The sequence below is a fragment of the Polistes dominula genome, unplaced genomic scaffold (genome assembly GCF_049000335.1).
Source record: "Polistes dominula isolate Pdom_NZ unplaced genomic scaffold, Pdom_raw_medaka contig_78, whole genome shotgun sequence".
Classification (NCBI taxonomy): Eukaryota; Metazoa; Arthropoda; class Insecta; order Hymenoptera; family Vespidae; genus Polistes; species Polistes dominula.
The window spans coordinates 802,265-828,943 of record NW_028301042.1 but is presented as its reverse complement, the minus strand read 5'-3'; the positions used below and the strand labels follow the sequence as shown (position 1 = coordinate 828,943).

Genomic DNA, 26,679 nt, shown 5'->3' with positions numbered 1-26,679 from the left:
ATATATTCTCTTCTCTTTATCCTTTTCCACCTCCCTCCCTCCCTTCCTCCCTCTTTTTCCTCCTCCTTTTACTCTGCCACAGACGAATGGCAGTCGTATTAAAATATTAATGACCTCTCGTATCGGAAACAGACTTCGGTGGTTAAACGTAGGGGGGTTTAACTCCACCCTTCTTGCAATTTCCTTATCATAAATCATCCCTGTCGTACGATCAATTATTTCCTTACACAATCGAATTTTTCTTGCATTTCTTTATCTTTTTCTTAGGAGAATTTGTCTAAGAAAAATAGTTGCAACAATTGTTCATACATTAGATAATATGTTTGTGTTTGTATTTTGCAATATTTAACAAATGAATTTTATTTAATTCGATAGAAATATGTTTCCTTGTATATTTATCCTGGAAATAAATGGAATTTTTGTTATCATTTGTTTATTAATTATTAGTTATATGTGTATTTTAAAGTAGTATTTGAATTTTAATGTATTTAAAAATGACATCACTTTACGGTTACTCCTAATTATTATTCGTCAATTATAAATAATTTTATAACTTATATATTTTATAATAATAAAATATATTAATAAATTTATTGATTTATGGTAATATTAATTTATATGAATATTATATTAATAAATATATGTAATAATTATAAATCCACATAATAATTTTGTCATTTGTATTAAAATAAGAATAAACATTTTTATACCCAGACTCCCTCTCACCCTGATCCAATATATTCGATGGAAGAAAAAAAAGAAAAAAAAGAATTGGCGAATTGTTGAATACTTACACGAAACATAAATCTATCAATCCACATGGTATGACGGTATAATAATACAAGGAGGATCGGATCCGTTATTACGCATGATGTATGGTACTTGACCCCTCCCGTGTGGTGTAAGGCGACACAATAACTTTCTCTCTCTCTCTCTCTTTCTCTTTCTTTCTTTCTCTTTTTCTTCTTCTGCTTTCGAAAGGAATTTCGTGCTCCGTATATTGATGCCCGGTGGTGTCCTTATATCTAGGAACGAAGTTCCCTTCTGAAAAGCGAAACGCGAAGAAGGACCAGGACTCGTGTGTGGGTGGAGTAGAAAAATGTTTCTTACCCCATCATAACGTTTCTCAAGCTTAACGGAAATAAACTTGCTCTCTTTTTCTAACCCACCCTCTCTCCTCTCATCCCCTCATCCTTTTTCTATCAATTCAACCTTATTCCCTTTATTCTTACATTCTGGTATTCGGGAATCGTTCGTGGATTCGCCAATGTCGTTTGATGAATCGAAGTAGAAATCGTCAAAGAGAAAAACAAACTAAAACTCTTACCGATCTCTAAAGATAAAGACACTTAGGGCTAGTAGTCAAGGGTAAGAAGAAAAAGTGATGAATGATGTATTTGACCGGGACAATGAGTGCTAATAAAAACATTACTTATCTTTTTTTTTATTTCTTTTTTCCTTTCTTTCTTTCTTTCTTTCTTTCTTTCTTTCTATGTGTAGAAAAAGGTTTATTGATTTTTCGATAAAATTGATGAAAGATAACAATTCACTTATACACATAGTTAGAAATCTTATTTTAATATAATAATAAAATTAATTTGTTAAATATAAGGAAATAATTCATACACGTGAGAATATTATTTCTTATTGAAATTTGTATATTTATATTTTATTTATAAATAAATATATTATACTAGGGGTGCTCAGACACTCGTTGCTGTGGCTCACAATCAGTCCGATACACAATAAAATAATATTGCGATTATAAATTGAGATATAAACGATCCTATCTTTTAAATTGGATGAAATTGCACACAGTGTGGAAAATTTGATTAAAATCGGTTTAGTAGTTTAGTAGTCCATTGCGGACAAACAACGTGACATACACGTAATTTATATATATTAAGATATTTAAATTTATAATATTTATATAATATATTTATATTTGATATTTGCGGCAATAAACTTCCGAGTTTCTAATGCCAATTAATAATAATATATAATATAAATATTAACATATTTTTTATTGATAAGTATTTGATTTTATTTATTTATTATATAACTGCAAATATCTTCTGAAAGTCCCAAATAAAATTAAAGAAATAACTGATACACGAATAGAAATTTATGCAATTAATTTATGACTGCTTTTTTTATTATTATTATTATTATTATTATTGTTTTGTTTAATTTTCTAATAGATAAGAAAAAGTATCAACCAAGTTTGTAAAACTTTTTGCATTTGAGTAATAAATTTCTATTCTTTTATTCGATGCATAAATATTGATGACACCCAGTAGTAGTTTTATGCGATAACGCGTGTGTTCCCCCCCAAAAAAAAAAAAAAATATAAAAAAAAAAATAAAAAAATTTATATTTATCATCGTAACAGTGGATATTAATTCCAGTCGACAGCCAATCATTCGTTCGAATGGCAATCTTCGCGATTATACGAGAAACGAGTAACACCAACTGATTTGAATTTTACGACTCGCGTTTTTCCCAACGATCTTCCACCCTTCTCCTCTTCCTCCTCCTCCCATTCCACCCCCCTCCCACGTTAGTGAGATATCGAACGGAGGGATACGTAATTTAAATTATATTACCTATCTGTATATAATTTATATCTTATTACTTTTTTACTTCTCCTTTTTTTTTTTTTTTAACGCAGCATTTACCAAGCCAGAAAAGATATATTTTATTAAAAAAAAAAAAAAGTTAAGTATTTGTGTGATGTAATAATAATAATAATAATAATAATAATAATGTTTTTATAGCAAATCAGAATGAGATCTACGACTCAATTTAAATTATCCTGAATTATTTTTCTAATATCCGATTTTTATGACTCGGAAAATGCAGCAGTTATTTTTTAAGTTGTAATTTATCCTACGTTCAATATTTTTTTTTTTTTTTTTAATTTTATAAAGCAAAACTTGTATTTAAAATATAACAAAAATTATTTTTATTCTTTTACATATGCAATTTATCTAAAAAAAAAATAATAAATTAATCAATAAAAACAAAAATAATATTAAAGTAGAACTTTATATCACAAAAAGGAAAAGAGTATTGTCCCTGAAAAAAAAAAAAAGAAAAAAGGTGGGAAGGGTGCAAAAAAAGGGGGAGTAGTTAGGATTGATAAGAAAATTTTAGCATTGGGGAAAACTGAAACAGGCTCGTTCTAGGTATATGTATATATGTTTGATTAACGACTGCGACACTGAGCTTTTATATACTTGAATTATATATATATATATATATCTGAACATACCGATCAAAGCCCTCAGACGCAGTCGGTAGCACCCCGCTAACAATAAGAAATATCGCAATGGGTAATTTATTATCGATAGCAAAAAACATTGGGTAGTAGTATCGCATCCGTTGGGATACACAGGACGCCATTCCTGGCAGAAGTTAACGTTCTCCCTGTTCCTGTTTTTATGAATGGCTACTATTTATTACGTTATACGATGATCTCAGTACAGTACTCATCTAGTTATTTCCGTAAAACTTATTTCGTATCTTTAACAAAGTTCCTTAACGATTGAAATCAAATCCTAAACAATTAATTCTATTAATTATAAACAATAGAATATATTATTCACAAGATTTATCAATTCAATTAACCACTTAGACACAACTAAAATTTGTACGGTTTGTTGTTTCTCTGTACAACAAGAATTACTTGTAAATTATAATTTTTGTTTTTAAACAAATAATAAACATATACTTTAACTTTAATAATTAATAATAAAATGAAGTATAAAATATATTTTAAAAGATATTATTCGCGAAAGCAACTATAATGGTGCGTAGTATTGGAAGATGGCATCACGAGAGCCACTATAATGGCGCATCCTGCGTATAACTCGCATAACTTATTGACGCATTAACTCTAACTTTTCTATTCTCTTTTTTTACAACTATATCGTAGTAATAATAGAATCCCGTCGCTAGGTAAAATTGAGAATATGATAATGCAAACTACCAATTCGATTTGACAATTCAACGAAGCCACTCCGATTGCCTGGCCATTTGTTTTCACGAAATTTCTACTCTCTTTTCGCGACAGTTTGACAAATGGCTGATACCCTCTGGCCCATTTGATCGGCTAGAATACGTGAATATCTTTCAATCTTTCTCTCCTTCTTTTCTTTTCTTTCATCTCATCGTACGTGAAAAATAAAATAATAAGACAAGCAGTAGGAAGATAGGGAAACAAACCAAAAAAATAAACCAATACACGTGAGGAGTTATCATTTTTCATCTGATTCTTGAATATTCCTTATTTTTACCTTCCTTAACGTTATTCACAAATATTGTATATCTGAAGATATTTTTCAGGCCTGGTGTACTCGGGAAAAAGTAGTAGGATTCCTAAAAATCTGTATTTGTAAAAGAGCATGAGACGTCATTCCTGTTAAAGTTACCCAACCCACCTACTACTACTATTCTTGTAACTGGTATGGAATTTCAAAGAAAAGCAGAAGAGAGTAAAGCACAAGATAGGAGGAGAAAAAGGGTAGGGTGAGGGAAGAATATTCCTATGGTATACGGTGGAATACGTATCACTGATAATTTATATTGTAAATCGAGTCCCATTAGGTTAGCGTGTGCTTAGTCCAGGGTATAAGGGAAGCATTTCTTCAGCAAGCCCAAGGAAGAGTAATGGAAGAGAAAGCACGCGTTAGCTAGTACTAGCATACTTTCCACACGTCGCATCAAACGCGCGTAATAATATGGCAAATAGCTACTTTACCCTTACACCTATACCTAACACGACATCCACACACATCTACTGGTGGGGTAGCTCGGGGGCTAACATTCTTGTCTAGAGTCATTATGTTTTAATGTTTGACGTTACCTCTCTTTAATCCTCACTGACTTCTCTTCTAACCCACCCCCTTTCTCTCATTTATTTATCCCTAAACATTATTCACAACTCATTCCTAACGTTTTTTTTTTTTAACAGATCGAATTTATTATTGCACAACTGAAACTACGCTCACTACGCTCATTCGTTAGTTTCAAATGAATGAATGAATTAATTAATGGAAATAGTTAGAAATAATTTGATAATAATAACAATATTTAACGCAAAAAGCTAACTCGTGTTAAATAAACAAATTTCAACTTTAACGCGTTGTTCACTATTTTTTTTACCTAGGCAAAATTCACGATAAAGGTAGTAGGAGTTTCGAAATCTTCGATATGAGAGACATATAGGAGTCGAGAGCATATTTTCTAATTACAAAAGCCATATTCGTCATGTGGGTAGGCCGACAAGTACAATGTCTCCACCAACGTTACCCCTATTCCCTCCACCCTCTTCCCCAACCCTCTTCATAGCCAAATTTTACTCCGGGACCCATCAGAATCCCATCCTCCCACCCCCACCATCCTATTCCCATACTATACGCCCTTTTTTTATTCTCTTTCTCTCTCTCTCTCTCTCTCTTTTTCCCCAGCAACAGTCTGTTGTGTCGCCTCCATTCAATTTGCCAGGTTATTTTTCAGTCGAGCCCATACTTAACGGGTCATGCGTTACTACCCCGACGATTTTTCAACGATGCAACGAGAACATTCCACGTATTTTCGTTCGCTACCTGCAACGACATCAAATCTAACAGATGAATCAATGTCTTCTGTTTTATCAGTTAACCTCTTATCGTACATTAGTCATGAAAACTAATGTTACTAATATCTTGTTCAAAAATGTCACTTATACTTTTTAACTTACTATCATGAAAATATTCAAATTACTAATTTAGTTTACGTCTAAACAGCTACCAACAGTGCAATAACTTTGACCCAAATTTTTCTTTAAACACTCACATTTCTAAATTTGTACTCCTTGAAGGGAAATAAGTTAACTTAGAAAGTTATCTATTAAAAGCAAGGTTAGAAAATGAACGCCTAGGTCGTGTTTAAAAGATGTGCGCACGTGTCCGCTCGTAAATGTACACACACGCGCGTATAGAACTCGGAAGATATTTTACAATTACAACGAAATCCATTAAGGCAAACCGAAATACACACACTTGGGCTAGGATCTAACGTGTGATACTACGTTAAGGTTTTCTCTCGTATCTGTATGAGAAAGGACTATACTACGTAACTAGAAATATACGATGATAACTACGAATGAAGAAGTTCTTAAAGTGCAAGAGTTACATATACTTTTACATGACGTTCTTCTTCCCGTTGAACGAACGAAGTTATATCAACGAGAAATTGTCGTCGTAAAAGAATCGAGAAAGAGAAAAGTTCTTCTTTAAATTGATAAAACGAAGGACACAAGAAGAATATTCCGTAATAATAATAATAATAATAATAATAATTAACCATAAAAGTAGATAAAAGTAAAAACCTTTGTATAAAATATAAACTCTCTCAAAGTAAGTCAAAAATTCAACATAGAAAATATGCTGATATCTAAGTTTTCAACAGTAGCAATTAGTTCAGTAGTTCTAAGTCGTTGAAATCTTCTCTCTTGGGGGGAAGGGGGTCTCTCAAAAGCACCGAGACCAATTTTATACCCTTACTTTCAATGGTCTACCACAATTCACAAGGATTTCCAGGTCTTGTATCTCGAAATGAAACTTAGGCTGATAATAAGATTCTACATTTAAGGGTGGGCTCGAGAAAGTGGGAGGATGATGTGAGCTTGGTTTAGAAGAGAGAGAGAGAGAGAGAGAGAGAGAGAGTTAGGTAAAGGGTGGTGATGTTAGATTAGAAATGAGAAGGAGTACTTCTAAGATACGACATTCGTGCTGCGGTTTTAACTCTTGGGTTATATTCATCCTCTCTACGAGCTATGAGATTGCCAGATTCAACGAAACTATATCTATTTGTAGTCCCAACGTGTACTACCCTTCTGCTCACAATTTCAAACGGTTAGAAGAAAATTCATGACGATACATACATTGGTATGTATCTTACCTGAACGTGTATAACAAGTGTGGAAACACGGCCTTGAAACACGCACCCCTTTTGAAATCAACTATTCCCATTCATTCCTTCGAAACTATCTGAATATGAAAATATCAAAGAGGGTTGGTGGTTTGGTTGCGCTTGCATAAGGAAGAAAAGGGTCCCTGTGTTATTCGAAAGAAGATACTTCCGAGATAAACTTCTCTTTGTGCGAGCTGAGAGTACTAAATGCACATTTTCACGTATTTTGTTATCACGTAAAGGTACCTACTTACGACTAATCGCGAGATTATTATCGAACGAGTTAGATATACATGTAGTATATCACACAAACGTGAGACCAAATGTGCTAAAGTCACGTGAACAATTTTGAAGCTTAGGTTGAACAGTTTTGAAACTTGACAGAATGTAATTACACTTACAAAAAAATTACAGGTAATTCAATCAAAACTCAAGATTGTTCAACCTATCATCAAAAATGCTTAAAGTTGTTGTTTCTAGTATCTGTATTAATTGGTATATGTACTAAAGATTACTGTATTTATTATTTTACATCATGAAAAAAATCACAAGTGAGTGAGTGTTGGCAATGAATGGACATAGCGTTAGCTTAACTGTCAGAACCAGCAGATTTCAGTGGGCAAGGATATGAGGAGTGAAAAATAAAGAAACAAAAGAGCATCATATAAAAAAAAGGAATGAAAGAAAGAAAGAAAGAAATAAAAAGAGGACAACGCGTGATGGTTGAAGAGGAGTGCCAGGAGCGCGCGTGTGCGAATAAAAGGGAAAATGTATGGAAGGAAAGATCTAATTTGTTCCTGTCGGGTTTGCTTTCGGATAGGGAAGTAGGTGGCTCACAGATGGGGCGGAATTAATATTCATAAGCGTCCAGAAAGGTCTCGAGGGCGGGGTCAACTTACATGTATCTTTCGGTGCTACTGACCCGAGCCAGCAACGGCAACGGCGGCGCGATAACGGTCGAGAATTAAAATACTACCCCGCAGGTTTTAACCCTTCTTCGTCGTTTCGAGAAGAACGACCGGGAAACGTGGGCGTATGTGATGTTAGTGTTGGTGACTGGTCCTTGGTAGTGGTGGTGGTGGTGGTGGTTGGTTGGTTGGTTGGTCCTTTCGACCCCCTAGCGCGTTCCTGTTACCGTTACTCCTTCCTAAACTTCTCCGATTCTTAAAAGCACGGCTTGAAATCGTCCGAATGCGTATCTTCCGGTTCTCCCCCTTTAGTAACAGTCACCCACCAGGTTATCCCAGTTCCTATACGATTTTCCCTACCGTGAAATGTAAATCGAGATTAAATGCGTCCTCTTTCTATTCGCTAAAGTAACAACCAACAACAACAACAGCAACGAACTCTAACGGAACACCACGGTCCCCGGTGGTTGTGTTATATCCTTTTTCCCCGTAGAATTTCTAAGTCACGACAATTTTCCAACCCCGTTTGTAGTTTTTTTTTCTTTCTTTCTTTCTTTCTTTTTTACCAAACTAAATACTCGTCTTTAAATTCCATTTCCGGTTTGTATAATCGTACCGTACTTTCTAACAATTTGTCTTTGCATAAAGGAACTCAACGATAATATAAAAAGAAGAAGAATAAGACATTTCGTTGAAAGTAATAACTTGATTACACCACACACACACACAGAGAGAGAGAGAGAGAGAGACCGAAGAAACATGGCGCATCGAAAAAGTAACCGTAACAAGTTCATCGATCAAGAAACCCTGGACATATCTCGAGCAAAGGAAGCCAAAGGTGGATGAGCTGGCACTTCCTACGGTGTACAATTAGTTCCCCAGTATTAATCCTCCCTGCTGGCCATTACCCGACAGAATATTATGCTCCTCGAGCCGGTAACAATGAGGATTATAGCGGAGAAAACGCTTCGATAGCGTTTCTAATACAGGGAACCGAAGGGTGGGTAGGTGAGTTGTGTGAGAGGGTAAGGGTAAGGGTAAAGAAGAAGGAAAGAGACAGTGTGAGGAGAAAGGGAGTAGGTTTTAGGGTGGGGGAGGGGTGTATTCGAAGTAACCAACACTCACACCCCCTCCCTCCCTCCCTCCCTCCCTCCGATCCTCCAGCCTTCCAACCACCACCACTTCGTCGTCCCTTAGCAAGGCAAGTAAGTGAGAGTGCCATACCACCACCACCACCACCACCATAACCACCACCATCGTTCTCGTAAATGTTGGCCCACGGACCGACTTAACTTCGCTGGCAATAATAAAATGATATAGGAGGCGAAATATGCATTTAAATTATCGCCCCGCGATAATAATTTGCATACCACCGCGGCACCTTTCTCTCTCTCCCTCTCTCTTTCCTCTGCCACTTCGATACCCTTACCCCTGCTTCGCTTAGTTTAGCCTCGTTTAATTTAAATAATACTTCTCGGCGTTCACTGGGCTAAAGGGGGTGGGTGAGAGTACGGCCGCGGCAAGATATACATAAAATCGCCATAACATTGTAAATTATAACTGATACGGCTTATATCGCCGACGATGAGAAAGAGAAAGAGACAGCCAGGTAAGGGATGGTGAAACCAAGTGAAAAGGAAAAAGCGTATCTTCGTACGGGGTACTACTAGCCTTTGGATCATTACAAATGCCTAAAAAGGGCTCCCCCTAGTCTGATTAAGGTAGACCAATTGAAGCTCCTTTTACCATCATTTTGAAATATATCTGAGATTTTATTTTTAATAATTATTTTCATTATCTATCTATCTATCTATCTATAGTGAATGGTTTTTCAAGAAATTTCTTTAACATATATATTTCTATTATCACCAAAACGTGACGTTCAAAGCTCGACAAATGCGACGGAATGAAAGAATTAATAAGACTGTACCCATTGGGTTCGAATAAACTCGAATTCTATGATAATCAAATGGGATTCTGGACGTCCTTTACCAGACGCAATAACCAACCTCTCAAGTCCTGTACTTTGATAATAGGGTCATCTATATGTCATGAAGAATCTAACCTGTGATAGAATCATTCAAATGACAAATATTTCAACTTATTATTATTGAGAAAAGAAAAAATGAATTTCATTAATAACTGGAAAGATAAAAGAAATTAAAAAAATATGAATGCAACCGCATTCTCAATTTTCATCATAGCAAGTGTCTAGGAATATTATTTTATTAAGCTGTAATATAGGGAGACGGTCAAGGTATTTGAACATCTACTCGAGAGTAGATGCGCTCCGTTCGTTGATGGGGGTTTGCTAGTCTCACGATTCTCAGAACGCAACGTACTTGCACCCATTACTACCACCACCACCAGCAGCATCACCAACCATCACCAAGCAATTCCGCAAAGTATGCAGATCTAAGAATTCAAATAGCCGCTCTATAAAGCCCCGTAAAATGGAGGACAATCGCGCTCGTAAAGCACTATATTAAAATTCTATATCGTCCTAGTCCGGTATCCCAACAGCAGCAAGTTTCCCTTCTTTACCCTCTTTCGAACCGCGTTTCCTTCTATCTTGTTGGGTCACCACCACAACTACAATCATTTTCCTCATCGTTGATGGACAATGTCCACGTTAGAGAGGGTCCAGCATAGTCTTCTTCCTATTGCTATGCCCACCACCACCACCACCTCCACCTACCGATCTTTACATTGTACGAAGTTTGCGAAGCATTTACCGGATGCGAGCTATCCCGTTTATGTGCGTGATACGTTCATGCGTGCTAACATTCACGCCTTCTACGTTTGCTTTTCACATGAAAGTATTAAATGTGACTTTCCCCCCAATCCACATCCCCCCATTTCCACATATGTCTCTCATACTTCAAAATATGTTAACTCATCAAACAGTGGCGCCAGATTATTACACCAGAAACCATATTCAACTCATTGACCAATACTCGTAAAGAATCTTCCTCACGAAATGTTAATTACTTTGATGTTATCGGACAATCAACTAAAAAGGAAATAATAATTCATTTATTTTCAAATGTCATTTAAAACTAACGCACCCAATGATTCGTAGATATAATTTTTCTTATTATGACAACTTGGGTTACACCTAATATGCGTGCAAATAAAGAAAAAGAAAAATAAAATGGGATAGGAAATACTCATAATGGGAATTACGTTTCTCTCTATCACTCTCTCTCTCTCTCTCTCTCTCTCTCTCTCTCTCTCTTTTTCTTCCTCTATTTTTTATTGTCGTTGATTCGAGGCTCACGTGTACGGAACAACGCAATAAGTTAATCGCGTTAGCGGCTTGCTTGATTAAACGAACGATCAGGCTGATGGTCATTACTGTGGAAGTCGCACTGGGACCCTGGGTGCGGCCCGTTCAGTCAGTCAGCCAGCCAGGCATTAATACAAAACTCGATTGTCATTCGTCGCTCGTGTATTCTCTCACACCCCTAATTACATCGATTTATTAACCACAAAACTCAACGAACTATACCATTTATAAACCCAGTTTGGGGGATTACACTCTGTTATCGATGCAAAATAATAATAATACCCTTTACACGAATACGGTAATTCTCATTTATTCGATCTATAATCTTGACATTTCTTTTTTATAATAAAACAGGTAACAAAATGTCGAGATTAAAGAATTCAATTAAAAGCATCGCGGTAATTGCGTATCGATGCTCGATAAAAGCACAGAAAGAGAAAGAGAGAGAGAAAGAGAGAGGCGTGCTGCCTCCAGGCCATGTCGTGCATTCCGTTGGCAAGTGGGGTCCCTGTACAAAGGCAGTGTGAGCTAGGGGGTGGGTTGGAAGGGTGGAAACGATAAAGGGTGTCGGTCGATGGTACGGAGTGAGAACTGTAGTAGAGTATGAAGAGGAAAATAGAGAGAGAGAGGGAATTGTAATGGTGGTAGTGGTAGTGGTGGTAGTGTGCGGAACAGGATTCCCAGTTACCGGGACGCCGACACCGACGTCGACTGGCTGCATGAGACTGTAATGCGTTATTAATGAACACCAAGAATTTCATTAAAGATTGTTTGTATATCAAACTGTCCACTAAATTATGCCGTATAACCCCACGTTGGCGCCTTCTCGCGCCTAGAAACTATTGGCTCAACCCAAGCTTTTCGAAACATCAACTTCATTCCTAAACCATTCTTTCCTAACCCTCCCGCCCCCTAATTAAAAAGAAACTTACAGCTCATTCAAATCTTAAAATCGTCATCTGTCGAATATTAGGAAATCAAAAAATTCTTCCTGTTATGGGAATAAATTTTAGTGGATTCTTTGACTTCCTGTAGGTTCGAGCAAAGTCAGTTATTTCGCGACCTTCGTGAACATACATTATTAGGAAGGGACGATATAGGTAAGTACGTTCTGGCGCGTGCGACAGAGGTAAAGAAGGGGAATGGTGGCTTTGAAGAGAAAGAGAGATCGGCTAGGGTGAACGAGCATGACACCAAACTGTATGAGAAAGAGAAACAGAGAGATAGAGAAGAGAAGGAATGGTCGAGAGGGGTGTGGAAGTCGCGGAATGAAGAGTGGGGAGTTGTAGAGAAAGGATGGGTGGGGAGATACAGTTAATCGTTGGGAAGCTATTAACTTCGGACTGGAATGCCCCATAGCGCCTCATTTCGTTCAATGCAAATTTACACCGACGCCGACCACCTAGCATCATGCTTCCTCCACCCTTTCCCCCTCCACCCCCTATTCCTACTCCTACTCCGACCCTTTTTGTCCGAAAACTGCATGTATACCGGGTGTGTTCCCCCGTTGTCATCCACCTTCCTCGTCGTCCTATCTGGCCCGTTTTATTTCTAAGATAAAAAAAATTATTCAAATATTATTCGAATAACCTTGAAAAAAAAGCTGATGCATTCTTCAATTAGATGAATTACTGTAAAAGAAAATTGTCAATTAGTAATATGCCCATTTTAGTCGCCTTTTACGACATGCATGAGCTACATTGGGACTATTCTTTAATAACACCCGGTCACCATACGGGTGAAATAAATTTACAACATATAAATCATTTTTTGTTGTTGTCGAGTTCTAAATAAAATTTTCTGAATCCTTAGCTGTCAGGAGTAGAGGAAATTATTACTTGAAGCCAAGTGCGCAACGCGAAACACGGAGAAATTACGCGTATGCCGAGGTCGGCTGACGAATGGGGATGTAACGGGTGCTCAAAGTACACATAGTTAACGTTAGTAGAATATGCCAGAAGCTGACTAACGATGGCTGATGTTACGCTATATAATTTCAAAACATACCTATACTCTAAACTCATATATACGTTGACTTAGATGAGAAGAAGAAGAAGAAGAAGAAGGTAAGGGGTAGTAGGGATAGGTGAATGGGTGGTAACTGAACGAGGAATGGGAGTTAAGAGTTGAGGGTTGGGGGTTGGTGAGAAAGACACTGAACTACCCAACGGTTAGACAAAAGATCGCGAACATTGCGAGCTGACACCACCTTAATATGGACAAATGTTCAACAATATCTCAACAGGGCTTTGCTTTGCATTATTTGCCTAACATTCTCGTTTGCCTTACATCCTTATACGAGAACACCGGATATGCCTTACCGTTTTACGACGATGTCTTCTTTCCCATTCCAACCCCATTCCATCCCCCACCTACCCCACATTCCCACTCTCTCCATTGCTCACCCCTTCTTTCTTATCCCTACTCTCTTCCCTCGTATATTACCATGGTACTTATCATTAAAATTTAATTCATTCCATGACCTTAGAGAAATTAGACACACAAAGCTTACTCTCATAAGTTTTCTCACCATTTATGGCTGTTAGTTAAGAGGGAGGAAAGATTCAAAGGAATAAAAGCTACGCAACGATGCGAGATTTTAACACCCCCCGTTTTCCTATTCCTTCTTTTCTGTCACACATCTTTCGGTTAGAATAAGATTCACTGATTGCGTTTGCAATGAAAAATAAAAAACAACTTCAACGTGAACATTTCTCGAGTCTTTTAATCTCACTCACTCAGATCAAAAGTTATCCCGTTCGTCAATGATGACGTTCTACTAAAAGATAAGAAAAATCTGTTAGATGAGTTACTTAAACATTGAATGTATCAAACGAAATGGCAAACTGTTTTTAAAATGGAGTGTCAAGCGGTAAGGTAAGGTAAGGTAAGGTAAGGTAAGGTAAGAAAAAGATCAAGAAAAATACGAAGAAGTGGTTAGGTATATACTTTGGATTTTAAGAAACCGTGACAAGGAAGACTCGAGAGATGTCTATCCGACTGGTGCTTAACGAAAGCACGTAGAACGACGACGGTCTTAATGGTTCTGCCCTTGCACTGTGAAGAAAGAAAAAGAAAACGAAAAAGAAAAAGAAGAGGACAAAAAATAAAATAAAATAAAATAAAATCAAAAGGAAAGGAGAGAGACAGTAAGAAAAGGAAAAAGAAATACCGAAATAAAGAGACAGAAGGCGAGTAAAACGGTGAATGGTGAAAAAGAAAAGTCTAAGGAGAGAGAATTGAAGGGAAAGGGAGGATAAGGGTAAGAGGAGTAGGAGTGGGAGAAGGATGGAATGGATGTGTTCACATTATACCCTCTGTTCTTTTAATTTCTTCAAAGGACCCGTTTCCCCCGCGACACTTTAGCCAAGTCTGACTCTGACTCCGCACGAGCGAACGAGCAAGCACCACCACCACCACCACACCATCACCAACATCAACACACCCCCTAGTAGTAATAGTAGTAGTAAGGGGGTAGTCTTTACGCGCTACTGGATTAATAAGGCGTCGACAATGTGACGTCTTTTTTTCTTTTTCTACGCGGAACGGGACGGGACGAGACGGGACGGGACAACGGGCAAAGTGAATGAGGGCTCTCGTAGATAGAGAAAAGAAAAAGAGAAAGAGAGGGTTTAGTGGGGGTGTGAGTTAAAGAAAGTGAGAGAAACGATGCTCTCTTATCCTCTTATGCTTGCTACGAGGTGAACTCCCGTTAATAAATGTGTTTCTAACGGTCTGACGAAGAGGAAGATGGTAGAAAGTTAACGTTACTGAGAAAGAGGGATGATGAAGCGAGAGGGAATACATAAGAGGAACAAGAAAAAGAAGAACTAGAATAAGAAGAAGACCTCAGTTCAGAGAAAAGGTACTCACTCGTTACGTTATGCCATCAACCGACCCAAGGGAGTTAGTCTTAATGAGCAAAGAACTTTTAAAACGCACGAACCTTTCATTCGTCGATGTCGAAACGTAAGCTTTAGCTTTATCTCCCTTTCTACTTAGAATTTGTCTAACCAAAGTACTCCTGTTATTTCTGAAATAGTGACAAATATATACTACTTTGTGTTCTATGGTGTATAAGGGGTGTGAAGTGTTTATTATTCCTATTTATTGGGTCCAGAATTTGTTAATAGTCAAAATCATTTTTTCCTTATTTAATAACACATACTTGTTACTCTTTGTTGAATTATATTATGCAAGATAATACTATGTTTATTTAAAAGATATCAGCAATCATTTCATTTTTAGGATTACATCTGGTTTGTTTGTTAATAAAATTACAAAATTAGAATTACCAATATATATACAACATGACATTCAATTCTAAAGACTTGATCATTTATTCGAAGTATCAAATCAACCCCCTTTTATCTCATTGTTTCGTTCAAGTGATAAGCCCTGGTAATTTGTATTTCCTATATCGATAAAGAGTCTTCATCTATCTTCAAGATATTTTCCCTTATTTTCCTTTTTACCTTTCACCTTCCTTTTTTTTATCCGGAATGTTCCTTATTTCCTCCTCCTCCCCGCTAGTCCCTTGTTTCAAGCTCCTCCTATTTCGAACGGAAAGAACCATGGCCTAGCCTCTGGGAAAAAAAGTAATTACCTCTTGATACGCGCCGATACCCCACCTACGGGGATGCCTGCCTTCCTTCCTTCCTTCCTTGTAATGATGTTCTCCTTGGCTCGAACTTAGTTCGAAATTAAATATCGAGGGGGTTGCGACGAACTTTGGTCGGCTATGCCAAAAGTAAGAAAGAAAAAGATATGAACTTAAAGATGAAAGAGGACAAAAAATACGCCCGAAGAAGAATCGCGTTGCTGTACTTTGGTTATGGGGGTATAGGTTATAGAAGTTGGGTTGGGTTGAGTTTAGTTGGGTGAGGGGTACCTTGCGAGGGTGGATAACGTTTTGCGTCGTGCACCTGCCTATTTCCCGAAGCACCGCACACCATACTACAATTCACCACCCATACCACACCACACCATACCCAACAGCACAGCACAGCACAGCACAGCACAGCACAGCACAGCACCGTTCACTGTGATAAAAATCAAACCAGAAAACAAACAAGAGAAAAAACGGGATCGTATTATAAAGTTTTTTAATCGATAGACGATCCGTACCGGGAACGTCAGCAAGAGACTGGAATAAAGAAGATGGGGTGGTAGGGAAAAAGAGGAGTACAGTGGAGTGAACAGAAAAAGAGGGTGTGTAATAAGTATATTCTTACTTTGGAATATCCAAAGACACCAACAACAAAGAAACTCTGATCGAAGGAATCCCTTGACGTGCTCTTTTACCGAATTTACCATTTATTAAACAATTATCAATTGTTTGATTAATCTCCTCAAACCATCTTCTTTATTTTTTTTCTCTCTTTTTTTACTCTAACGTTGGTGTTCTCTTTTTTTTTCCTTTTTTTTTTCTTCTGGATCCGTTTCAGACCCTTCAACCGACAGATCCACCAATCTTCGAGGTTTTGAATATATCCATCAATGAAACGGCCACCCAAGTTGCTATATGGGGTAATCTGGGAATTGCCGTCATTGAGTTACCAAAACGTTGGGGCAAAGATGCTGCGTTTCAAGGTGGAAAGGAAATCATTTTATGCGCGTAAGTAGACGTTTTATTTCAATCAATCAAACCTAATTCGATGTTTAAATTAAAAACAATAACAAATGAATAAAAATCGACACCAAGATAAAGATTAAATTGTTAATCGGTTTGATGGGAGATGGGTAAGAAATTCAACGCGTCTCATCTTATTCTTCTTCATCTCCTTAAGTTCTCATGGGCGTCCTCCTAATATCCCGTAATTAAGAGGATGTTACGATGACGCCGCTCGAAACCAACCCCGTTTTGGCCTCCCTCTTATGGAATTAAGGTGGCTTTACTCGCTTAGTTTTCTAAAGTTCCGAGGGCCAGAAAGCACCGCTGAATACTAACCGCCTCATCAAGGACACATGCCGCCTCTTCTAGCCCACTACTACTACTGTCTTTGCCTAACATTATCTCTTCTCTAAACCAACACACACCACTTTTCAAACCAACGTGTTGTCTCAAAGGTATCGAGTGATCTAACAACTAAGATTTTCATCATAAATTGGGTCTTAACTTTCTTTAACAACTACAAAACAACATTAATTATTTCATACTCAAGTGTCTAGTCATATTGCAACGACAAAAAAGAATCATACTTGTTTAAAATTATTTAATTAAACATGATGAACATTTTTTAGATGTGCTAAGTTTTGAATCATTTATATATTGGGTTAGTAACTAAGTAATTGTGGATTTTATCGATAGATGGCTTTTTTAAATTAGCAATGACTTAGTTGCTAACCCAATATATGAAAATATTTGATTGAAAATAAGATTAGAGATTGAAAATTTAGGAACAGGTTAAACAACCTATGAACGAGTTTTGCCACCTCCAGTTGTCTTTTTCATAATAGTTTCTTAGTAATCTGAATTTGAAAATAGATGGGCATTTACCTCTTTCTCTTTTGCTAGGCTTCCTACTAATACATAATTTGAAACTTTCCAAACAAACTGTTGAAAATTAAGAGTGCACTACAGTTGAAACCAAAAGTTTTTTTCTCAACGAGGAAACCAAGAAGAGAGGGGAAAAGCGTCCAGCAGATTTGGGTAGATTTATAAAGAAGACGACACTCACGTAGAAAAACCCAACGTCCTATGCACAAATTATAAAAGACCGCGAAACAGTTTATAAAAGAGTCCTCGGCCTACCCCCACATCCCACCTCCACCCATTAGAACGAATCTCTGGGATTTAATGTCTTCTTCCTTTCTACTACTACTACTACTACTACTACTAGCAAAACCTAACTTAAAACAACGCTAAAATGGGCTTTATACCTTATTGTCCACACAAAACTTTTACCTAAACTTCTAAGATTTTTACTCAAGAGAAAAAAAAAACCCCCTAAGATTTAACAACTGTAATAACTTTTTCTCCCTTAACTAAAATATAAATCCAAGAATACTAAGAAATCCAGTTAATCTAACAATAAGATCACAATGAAATGTTTTTCCCAACACAATTATTAAAAATAAAAAACGTCAAACAAAATAAATCGATGAGGGTTGCATCTCCTAAACATAAAAGAAAAATCAATACGTAAAATATTCCAAATTTTCATTCGTCCGTGATCATATCCGTTAAACGTTTGTGAAACGTTAACGCGAAAAGGTGGGAAGGGCACGGAGGGGGTGGAAGACTCAGTCACGGATTAAGCAAATGGCGGCAATAATAGTGATTATTCGGATTATGATATCAGAGCGAGAACTGGGTTCGCTTGGACTTACCAGGAGCCACTAACTGTCGTGCCACCAAATCCTTACTTCAAGACACCGGATTAAAACTATTACCACTTTGCGATCCTTCCCTACCTCACCCTACCCTTCCCATACACCTCTTCGGTCTTTCCTATGATTCCAAACGTTACTAACTCTTTTACTTCTACACTAAATTTGATCCTTTCAAAATCGTTCAACATTTCTAAAAAGTTGGGATCACTTTGCTGATCATTGCAACCCTTGTCTTCTATTAAAAATAAGAAATCAAATTAATAGTTGAAAAAATAGGATTTAGAATAGGATTGGTTGATTGACAATTGGACAGGACCTAACAAAATTCAAGTATAACATAAATATTTTACGAAGCCCACAAAAGTTAGGACAAAAAACGTAATTGGGATGAAAACCAAATGAATCTTTAGGGTTACACAAAAGTCATTAACTATATAATATATTTATACAACCACGAGAATAATCGTTTTATGAAGTAAGTAGAATCCCTGGTGCATAAGGTAAGTAAATGTGTTGTAGAAGTAAGTCCTCGTCTAGCCCCTTACCCGTCGCGACTTCGCGGCAGTAATTCGACAACGAATTGCGAAACCAGTGCAATTCCACGTGGCAAAGGAAGATTGCCGGTTTCTCCACCTCCTCCTCTACTTCCACTTCCACCTCCTCCACCTTCGTTGGCTCACGCGGCGCTAATTATTGTTTTAAGGATTACCGTTATGTGTTTATTATGCGACCAGGAGGAGGACCACCACCTTGTTCTCGTTTCTAACTCCCCATACCCATCTTAATATCCGCTAGAATTCAGCTTCGGTCTCTTACACACAACGAACAACCGGAAACCAACCCCCATTTCTCCATTTCTCCATTTCTCTCTTTCTTCGACTATTGCTAAGTGTTGGCCTACGTTTATGAATAATTCTCATCTTTGTTAAGTAGACACTTTTCGGTAAAGCACACATACACATACATTCACCCTTTCTTACTAGTAACTTGAACAACAGTAAACTTCTAAATTCTACTGAATTTCAACAGCTGATATGATTGCTGTATTATCTCATATAAAATATATTTGATTTTAAATATTACATCTCACCTAGTTTATCCCAAATATTCTTGAACATTTTCAAAATGAATAGCAACCTTATTAAAAATAATAAAACCTTAATGAATGTAATCAAACAATCTACTAATCGTAAAACAATCGTTTTCTCATATCATCGAGCAAAAGAAAATCTCGTAGCTACTTGGTATGAGAACGTGCTATGGAATATTTCATGTCAGTCCAACGAACGAGCTAACAGCAGCAGCAGCAGCACCAGCAACGGATCTCTCATCCCCTCTTCCTAGTAGAAAAGAGAAACGATGAGAGAACAAGAGAATGAGAGAGAGAGAAAGAGAGAGTTGACTCTCATCGCTATCTGTAACAGCGTGCTGAGAGTCAAGCTCGTGTGTAGTCGAGAGAGAAAGAGAGAGAGAGAGAGAGGTAGGATGTTGGAAGGGTGGGGGAAAAGCGTTTATTTAAAAAATGATTTAACCTAATGGTTTTACATATGTAATCCCGATATAAAGCCTCGGCTAATCTCGGGGAGCCACACGCGCTACGCTCGTATATATTCGCTCAGGGTTGATCCGCATACGGGAACGCGAGGAGGACGGACGCGTGCACACCTCCGTTCGCATCCCTCTTCCTATCTTTACGTTCAACACTGTGCAAACTTTTCTACTACCACTATCATTCTACTCTCCCTTCCTACATATAGATGTGTGTGTGTACACACATATTCCATCTCGCACCCTTTTTTTTTGTTTGGTTTATTTCTTTTTTTTTATCGTTTTGTTTTGTTTCAACTTTTTTTCGATGAGCAAGCAGTAACGAAAATCAGCGGCTTGCCGCGACCCACCACCACCACCACCAATGGACTGCTGCTGCTGCTGCTGTTGCTGTTGCTGTTGCGACACACAGTAGTTGGTGTTTTCGGAAGGGGTAGCTACCCCCGAGGTATCGGCTGCTGGTTTTGGCTTGTGTTTGCTGAGTCCGAACATAGGGTGCGTGGTAAGCCCAACCTACTAGCACTTCCCCACCTCCTCCTTCTCCACCTCTAGTGGACCAGGGGGATGATTTAGATGCTCCCCGATGATATCCGCACCTTTTTGAAAAATGTACCTACAACGAAGCTTGAAAAAAAGGTATATACCTTCGTTCTATCTATCTCACTCTCCCTCTCTCTTAAATACACGCGTTATTATACCACAAGCACATTTTTATCATCAAACTTTATCGTCGCACTGAGACAATTTCTCGTTGGTTGGTTGGTCAACCATTTTAACGAAAACAAATCGAACATCTATTATCTAGAATCAATGATATCAAACTTTAAAAAGCTAACGTTGTTAAAAACAATATTTTATATATGAAAAATATCAAATGTAAACCCTTTTTTGTTTTTCTCAAAAACAAAACCTCAAACGAAAATATTTTATTCCATATTTTCGATTTATTTTGTCATGTAGAATCATCCCCTTTTCGCTTGTACGACCATTTACAGATCACCCTGTATATACCAACTACTTAAGATTCTTCTAATCAAAGAATTCCGTCCGTAGCACCGTAGGAAAATTTAAATACGCTTAGCATGTCCTCTCGTCAACGAGATCGTCGTCGTCGTAGTCGTCGTTGTCCTAGTCGTTGTGGACACCACCGTCGTGAACGTCTCCTCCTTCTCCACCTCCTCCGAAACGAGGAGGAGAATAACGAAATAAAATCCGACTGCGAAAGAGAGACATATGTCGGTTCTTTTAATTACAGTAGTACGTGTGCTACCTTACGTGGACTAACGTGGGCTAACATTCCCACCCTCTACCTCTACCTCTGCTTTCAACAACCACCCACCCTTTTTTACTCTCTCTCTCTCTCTCTTTCTTTCCTACTTTGACCATTCCACACACATACATACACATACATTAGATAGCTAGGGCACATATATACTTAAATAAGTAAAGACATACATATGTATGCATATATATACATATATATATCCTTTTGTTTGCCATTTTCCGTCTAGTCATGTCGAGTACCCACCATCGGGTATCTTCTGTTCCGTTTCGTTTCGTTTCGTTTCTTTTCGTTTCGTTTCGTTTCGTTTCGTCACGTCCAAAGACATAAATTTTCTTTTTCCACCACATACTCTTCTACATTTTCTTTTTCTACTTTCTATATATACATGAATACATATAAAGAAGGGACAAGTAAAATGTATAGGGGAAGCTTTCTCAACGTTTTGCGATTCGCGCGTCATTAGCATGGTAAGAATGTAACGTTGGCTTTACGAGATTGCGAAACTTTGTCCTCTTTGGCAAACACATGTACCTTGGGTACCTGCTGCTGAAATTCTATGGAGATTAGACGTATGAACGTAGGTGTAAAAGGAATGCTAGAAAATGTTTAAGAACCCTCGAATACACGTCTTTCAAATATATATTTTTTTTATTAAAACGAATCCCCTCTCATTTTCATTCTCAAACATTGTTGCACATTTTCCTATGCATGAATTCCTAATTTCATTATTTTAAATTAATCTGAAAAGTGTGTGACGTATTTAGGATCAAATATACATTCTTAAAATCAATCAAATTTCAATTAATGTATTTAATCTGTTAAATCTGGGTGGAACGTATAAATACGTCAAACGTATTGCTTTAAAAGCTAAAGGTTGAAAAATTTCTAATTTATAAGTATATAAATAAATGGACAAATATTTTTTTTATTATATTCATAAAAATAAATATATAAAATTTTAAAAATAATAAATAAATAATAATAAAAAAAAAACCTAAGTAATTAAAAAGGTAATTCCCCAGTTAACAGATTAATGACCAATCTAAATTAATAATTTTTTACAATAAGTATTTTAAATGATTAAACAAAAATATTTCTAACACAGATCAACCTAATTCTATGATTAATTTATTTAATATTATAAATAAATTCTCGTTCAAAAAGTTACATGATAAAAAAGAAGAAACCCAGTAATAATTTCTAAAGTAACATAGTTACCGAGTTCTCAAGAAGGAGTCAGACCTTCTCTAGTCTTCTCGTGACTAGAGAAGGCGTTAGAGAGAATGGAAGTTCGCGACTCCCAGTTTCGACCCCGCGGCTTCTGTTGAAGATGTGCGTCCGTGTTAGAATGGTGAGGGGTTGGCCCCATAAAATCGGGATGTTGCGCAAAATATAACGAGCAACGAGCTAACTCTCTCTCTCTCTCTCTCACACACACACACACTTGGTTAGCTGTTGGTTGGTCTGACGCTCTTCTCGTAATTCATCCTGTGCTCTCACTTTGCTTTCGCCTTTCTCTTCCTCGTCCGACGACACCTGCGTCGGCAACTAAGCCCGTTAATTCTCAACGTTGCGTCCCGTTTCCATCCTGGGCATCGGTTTCGTGAAACGCTCTTCCATTTCCCTAAGATCCTTCTATCTATCTATCTCTCTCTCTCATACACATTGTGTATTATCTCATCACTATCATGAAACTTCATTAATTATACCCTAATCATATTATTATCTATGTTTATATATTATACAGATCACGAAACATTTGATCATTATTTTCATTGGAGGATCCATTTAACACGTTGAACACCACGCGAATTCTTAGACTAATTCCTGTCAGGTCACAGGCGTTACTTTGAATTGAAAAAATAGTTCAACGTTTTTAATCAACCCCTAAACGGAAAGTCTAGTGTCAACCACCGATAGCTGACGTGTTAAATTCTATCAGATAAGATTATTATCAAAATATCTTGCAATATCTTATTATAAATTCCTGTTTGTAGGTAACACACGATTCTAATATTTAATATTTTCATCGTTGTATGCGTTAGCATCGTATAACGAGCGTATAAGCAGGCTAACAAGTTATGTCTAATCTATGCATTCGCTTATCATAATGGCTCCTCGTTATATCGTGAGCATAGCTTCGTAAACCCGCCCCCACGACTACACCACCACTCTTCTCTCACCACCCCCTTTTTCATCCCTCTTTCTTTCTCTTTCCTTTTGCGTCACCGTCTTTAAAGTCTTTCGTCGATCCCACCACCACCACCACCACCACCACTCCTCTTCCTACCACCTTCCACCTCTCATCCTTCTTCTTAGGTTGCTCGTAATTTTGAAAGAAAAAATCTAATAAAAATATTCCAAGTTACTGAACGATATTACGGTAGTTTGCTATACACAGTCACACCATCAACAATTTAATGGGACACCGAACGTTTCTACCAGATGGAGGAGGTATCCATCCAAATGATCATTATATAAACTGTATATATTATTTATGTATTATACATGTATTAAGAAATTGTTCTCTAACACGTGTCAGGGTTGCATCAGGGTTGCATAACAGGTATAATCTATCTAATTAATAGAATTTAATATTACAACGTTCAGATTTGATCATTGTTTGTTATTCTAAACTAATTATTTTATCACTCATGCGTAGTGATGACTTCGAGGGTTAAATTGTCCTGCATTGTCCTGCATTGTTCCTTTCAAAAACCCAATAAAAAGAAATCATCATCAAGTATTTTAAAAATAATATCGCTGAAGTAGCAAAGTAAAACTTTGCATTGATCCAAGTGTGAAATCAACGAGGACAAGAAATAAAGAAAGAAATGAAAAAAAAAAAAAAATGAAAGAAGAGTTTAGAGTCCGAATCCGGTCGCGCGGATGAGCATTAATGGCTTTATAATCTAATGAATTTTTAGGTTAAGCACAGAGAAGTAACGATGGTGGTGGTAGTTGATGGTGGTGGTGGTGGTGGTTGTAGGATTCCCGGATAGGTTTTTCTCGGAGATTTATTGCCAAGGAAGAAAAGATGAAAAGGTGAACGAAAGAGAACGAAAAAAGGGAAAGAAAGAGAAAGAAAAAGATAGACCCGAACGCTTATCTCTCGTTTGCCGGTAGTCTCTGATTTTCTACTCTACTCTCTCTCTCTCTCTCTCTCTCTCTCACACACACTCTCACACTCTCATGGGAACAATGACGATTACTCATTCTCCCTAAATGGTATAAAAACGTTTTAATTTAGTTCGATTATCTAGCGATTCGTATAATATTACACTGGTTAGACAATTTCTAAAGAACATTTTATATTATTCGTTTCTATCTCTATCTCTCTTTTTCATGACGTAAATCAAAAAAAAAAACACAAAGTAAAATAATATTCTAACCCTTTGCATTCGAGCCCTTTTTCAACTTCAAACTCGAGACGATTTTGGCTAAATTAGGGAAACATTTTACATTTGACATGTACTACTCAATTATAAACAAACAAATGTATATAAATAATACAATTTCATCAATTTATATTATTTTTATATCAAATACAATAAAATTTAAAAAATATAACACTCTCTAATTAATTTTTGTAAAATATTTCATAAAACAATACCCAAAAAATGCATCCTAAGTGTTTATCAAAACACGTATCACAATAATATGTTACTTCTCACCTATCTCCAGATGTATTACAATCAAAGTAAACCTTACAATCCCTTTTCGATCCTTTAAGTATTATCTTTAAATATATCTTAAAAGAAATATCTTATCACATATCATAAATCAACAAATAGATTAACAAAAGACTTCAAATTAGCCACTGGGCGCCGTATCAGCGCCGTTCGAGTTGCCACTTAAATCTGCCCCTCGAATGCAAAGAATTAATTTTAGATTGAAGATAAAATATTTTTTGGATTATTATATTTTATAAAAAAACTGCATTTTTATCTTTTCTATTTTTTTTCTAATTTTTCTTCTTCGAGAAAATAAAAAGGGGGTGGTTGCAACCGGAAGCTTCACGATAAACCGACGTACAATGCATAGTGAGGGAAATACGTGGGAAAAATACGTAAAATAAAATTATGCGATACTCTTCTCTCTCTCTCTCTCTCTCTCTCTCTCTCTCTCTCTCTCTTTATTTCTTTTTTTTTCTTTCTCTTTCTATAAGATTCGCTTTGAAGTCAGAGGCCTGTGGCCGGTTCTTTGTACAAATTGCGAGAAAAGCGTCGCGTAAAAAGCTTGCCCACTAGCCGAGGTTAATACGTTTACCTAGGGAAAATTATTTTTAATTTTTTCCGGGCCGCCCGTTTCGCCGAAGAGTATGTACCTACCCAGAGGTAAAAAAAAAAAAAACAAGAAAAAAAAACAAAGTAGAAAAGAGAAAGAGAGATGATGAAGATTAAGAAGGTGAGACGTCCAACAAAAAAAAACACCAAAAAAAATACAAATGAAAAGAGAAAAGGAATTGGGAGAGGAAAGAAACAAACCCTGACCATTTGTATGTACCGCCCATTACCATGTAAGAATTTCTTAATTAGATTCGACCATCTGAACTCTCCCTTTTCTATTATTATTATTATTATTGCTATTATCAAGGGTTGTCTTTTACCATTTTTTCTTTTCTTTCAACCTAGAATTGTTCATAAAAATCTATAAAATATTCCAAATACAATTTAACATTAATAATATTTGTTTTGATTGTAAAAACAATACAATTACAATTAAAACAAAGAAAATGAGAGAAAGAGAGACAATGTAAAAGAAAAGAGAGAAAACTGTCTTTCAAATAGAACTTTCAACCTAACTTAAAACCTTGATCAAAGATTGAATTCTCCTATGAAGATAAGTTTATATTATCATTTACAATGTAACCATTAACGAGGGTTGCTGCTGTATAATATATCTATATATTCTAATAAAAATCTGAAATTGTGACAAAACGAAGAAAAATTTGCGAGAGGGCCTGAGTAAAAAAATAGAAATAGAAAAAGAGAGAGAGAGAGAGGTACATGGTAAAAAGGGCGAATAAATCGTTGCATGTGCCTTTGTCAACGAAACGACTGGGTGATGGTGGTCGTGCAAAGGGGTGGTCTGACGCCTCTCTCTCTCTCTCTCTCTCTCTCTTTCTCTCTTTCTCTGTTCCTGGCTTTCACCCGACTCTTACCCTCTCTCTCTCTCTCTCTTTCTCTCTTTCTCTTTCCCTTTATATTCAGCGTACTCTCTCGTACTGCTGGTGCGCCGCGTACATTTTTATCAATTATTAAGAACTCTGGCGTACAATGGGTTACGTTGGGTGTCGTAGTGGTGATGGTGTCGTCGGTAGAGTCCTTGATGTTCGTTTGTGACGTGGTAGTGTT

General features: G+C 36.8%; 1 protein-coding gene across 2 annotated transcripts in view; it reads left to right on the top strand.

Annotated features, from left to right (window-relative positions):
- The window catches only part of mbo (nuclear pore complex protein Nup88), a 58,162-nt gene that overhangs the window by 27,846 nt on the left and 3,637 nt on the right, over nucleotides 1-26,679 (top strand). The window contains exon 2 of one of the 2 annotated variants that reach the window (XM_015321695.2): nucleotides 16,602-16,771. The exons of the other annotated variant lie outside the window; for it this stretch is intronic. Coding sequence (XP_015177181.1) covers nucleotides 16,602-16,771 — 170 coding nt within the window. The remainder of the gene's footprint in view (nucleotides 1-16,601; nucleotides 16,772-26,679) is intronic. 2 annotated transcript variants of the gene reach the window in all.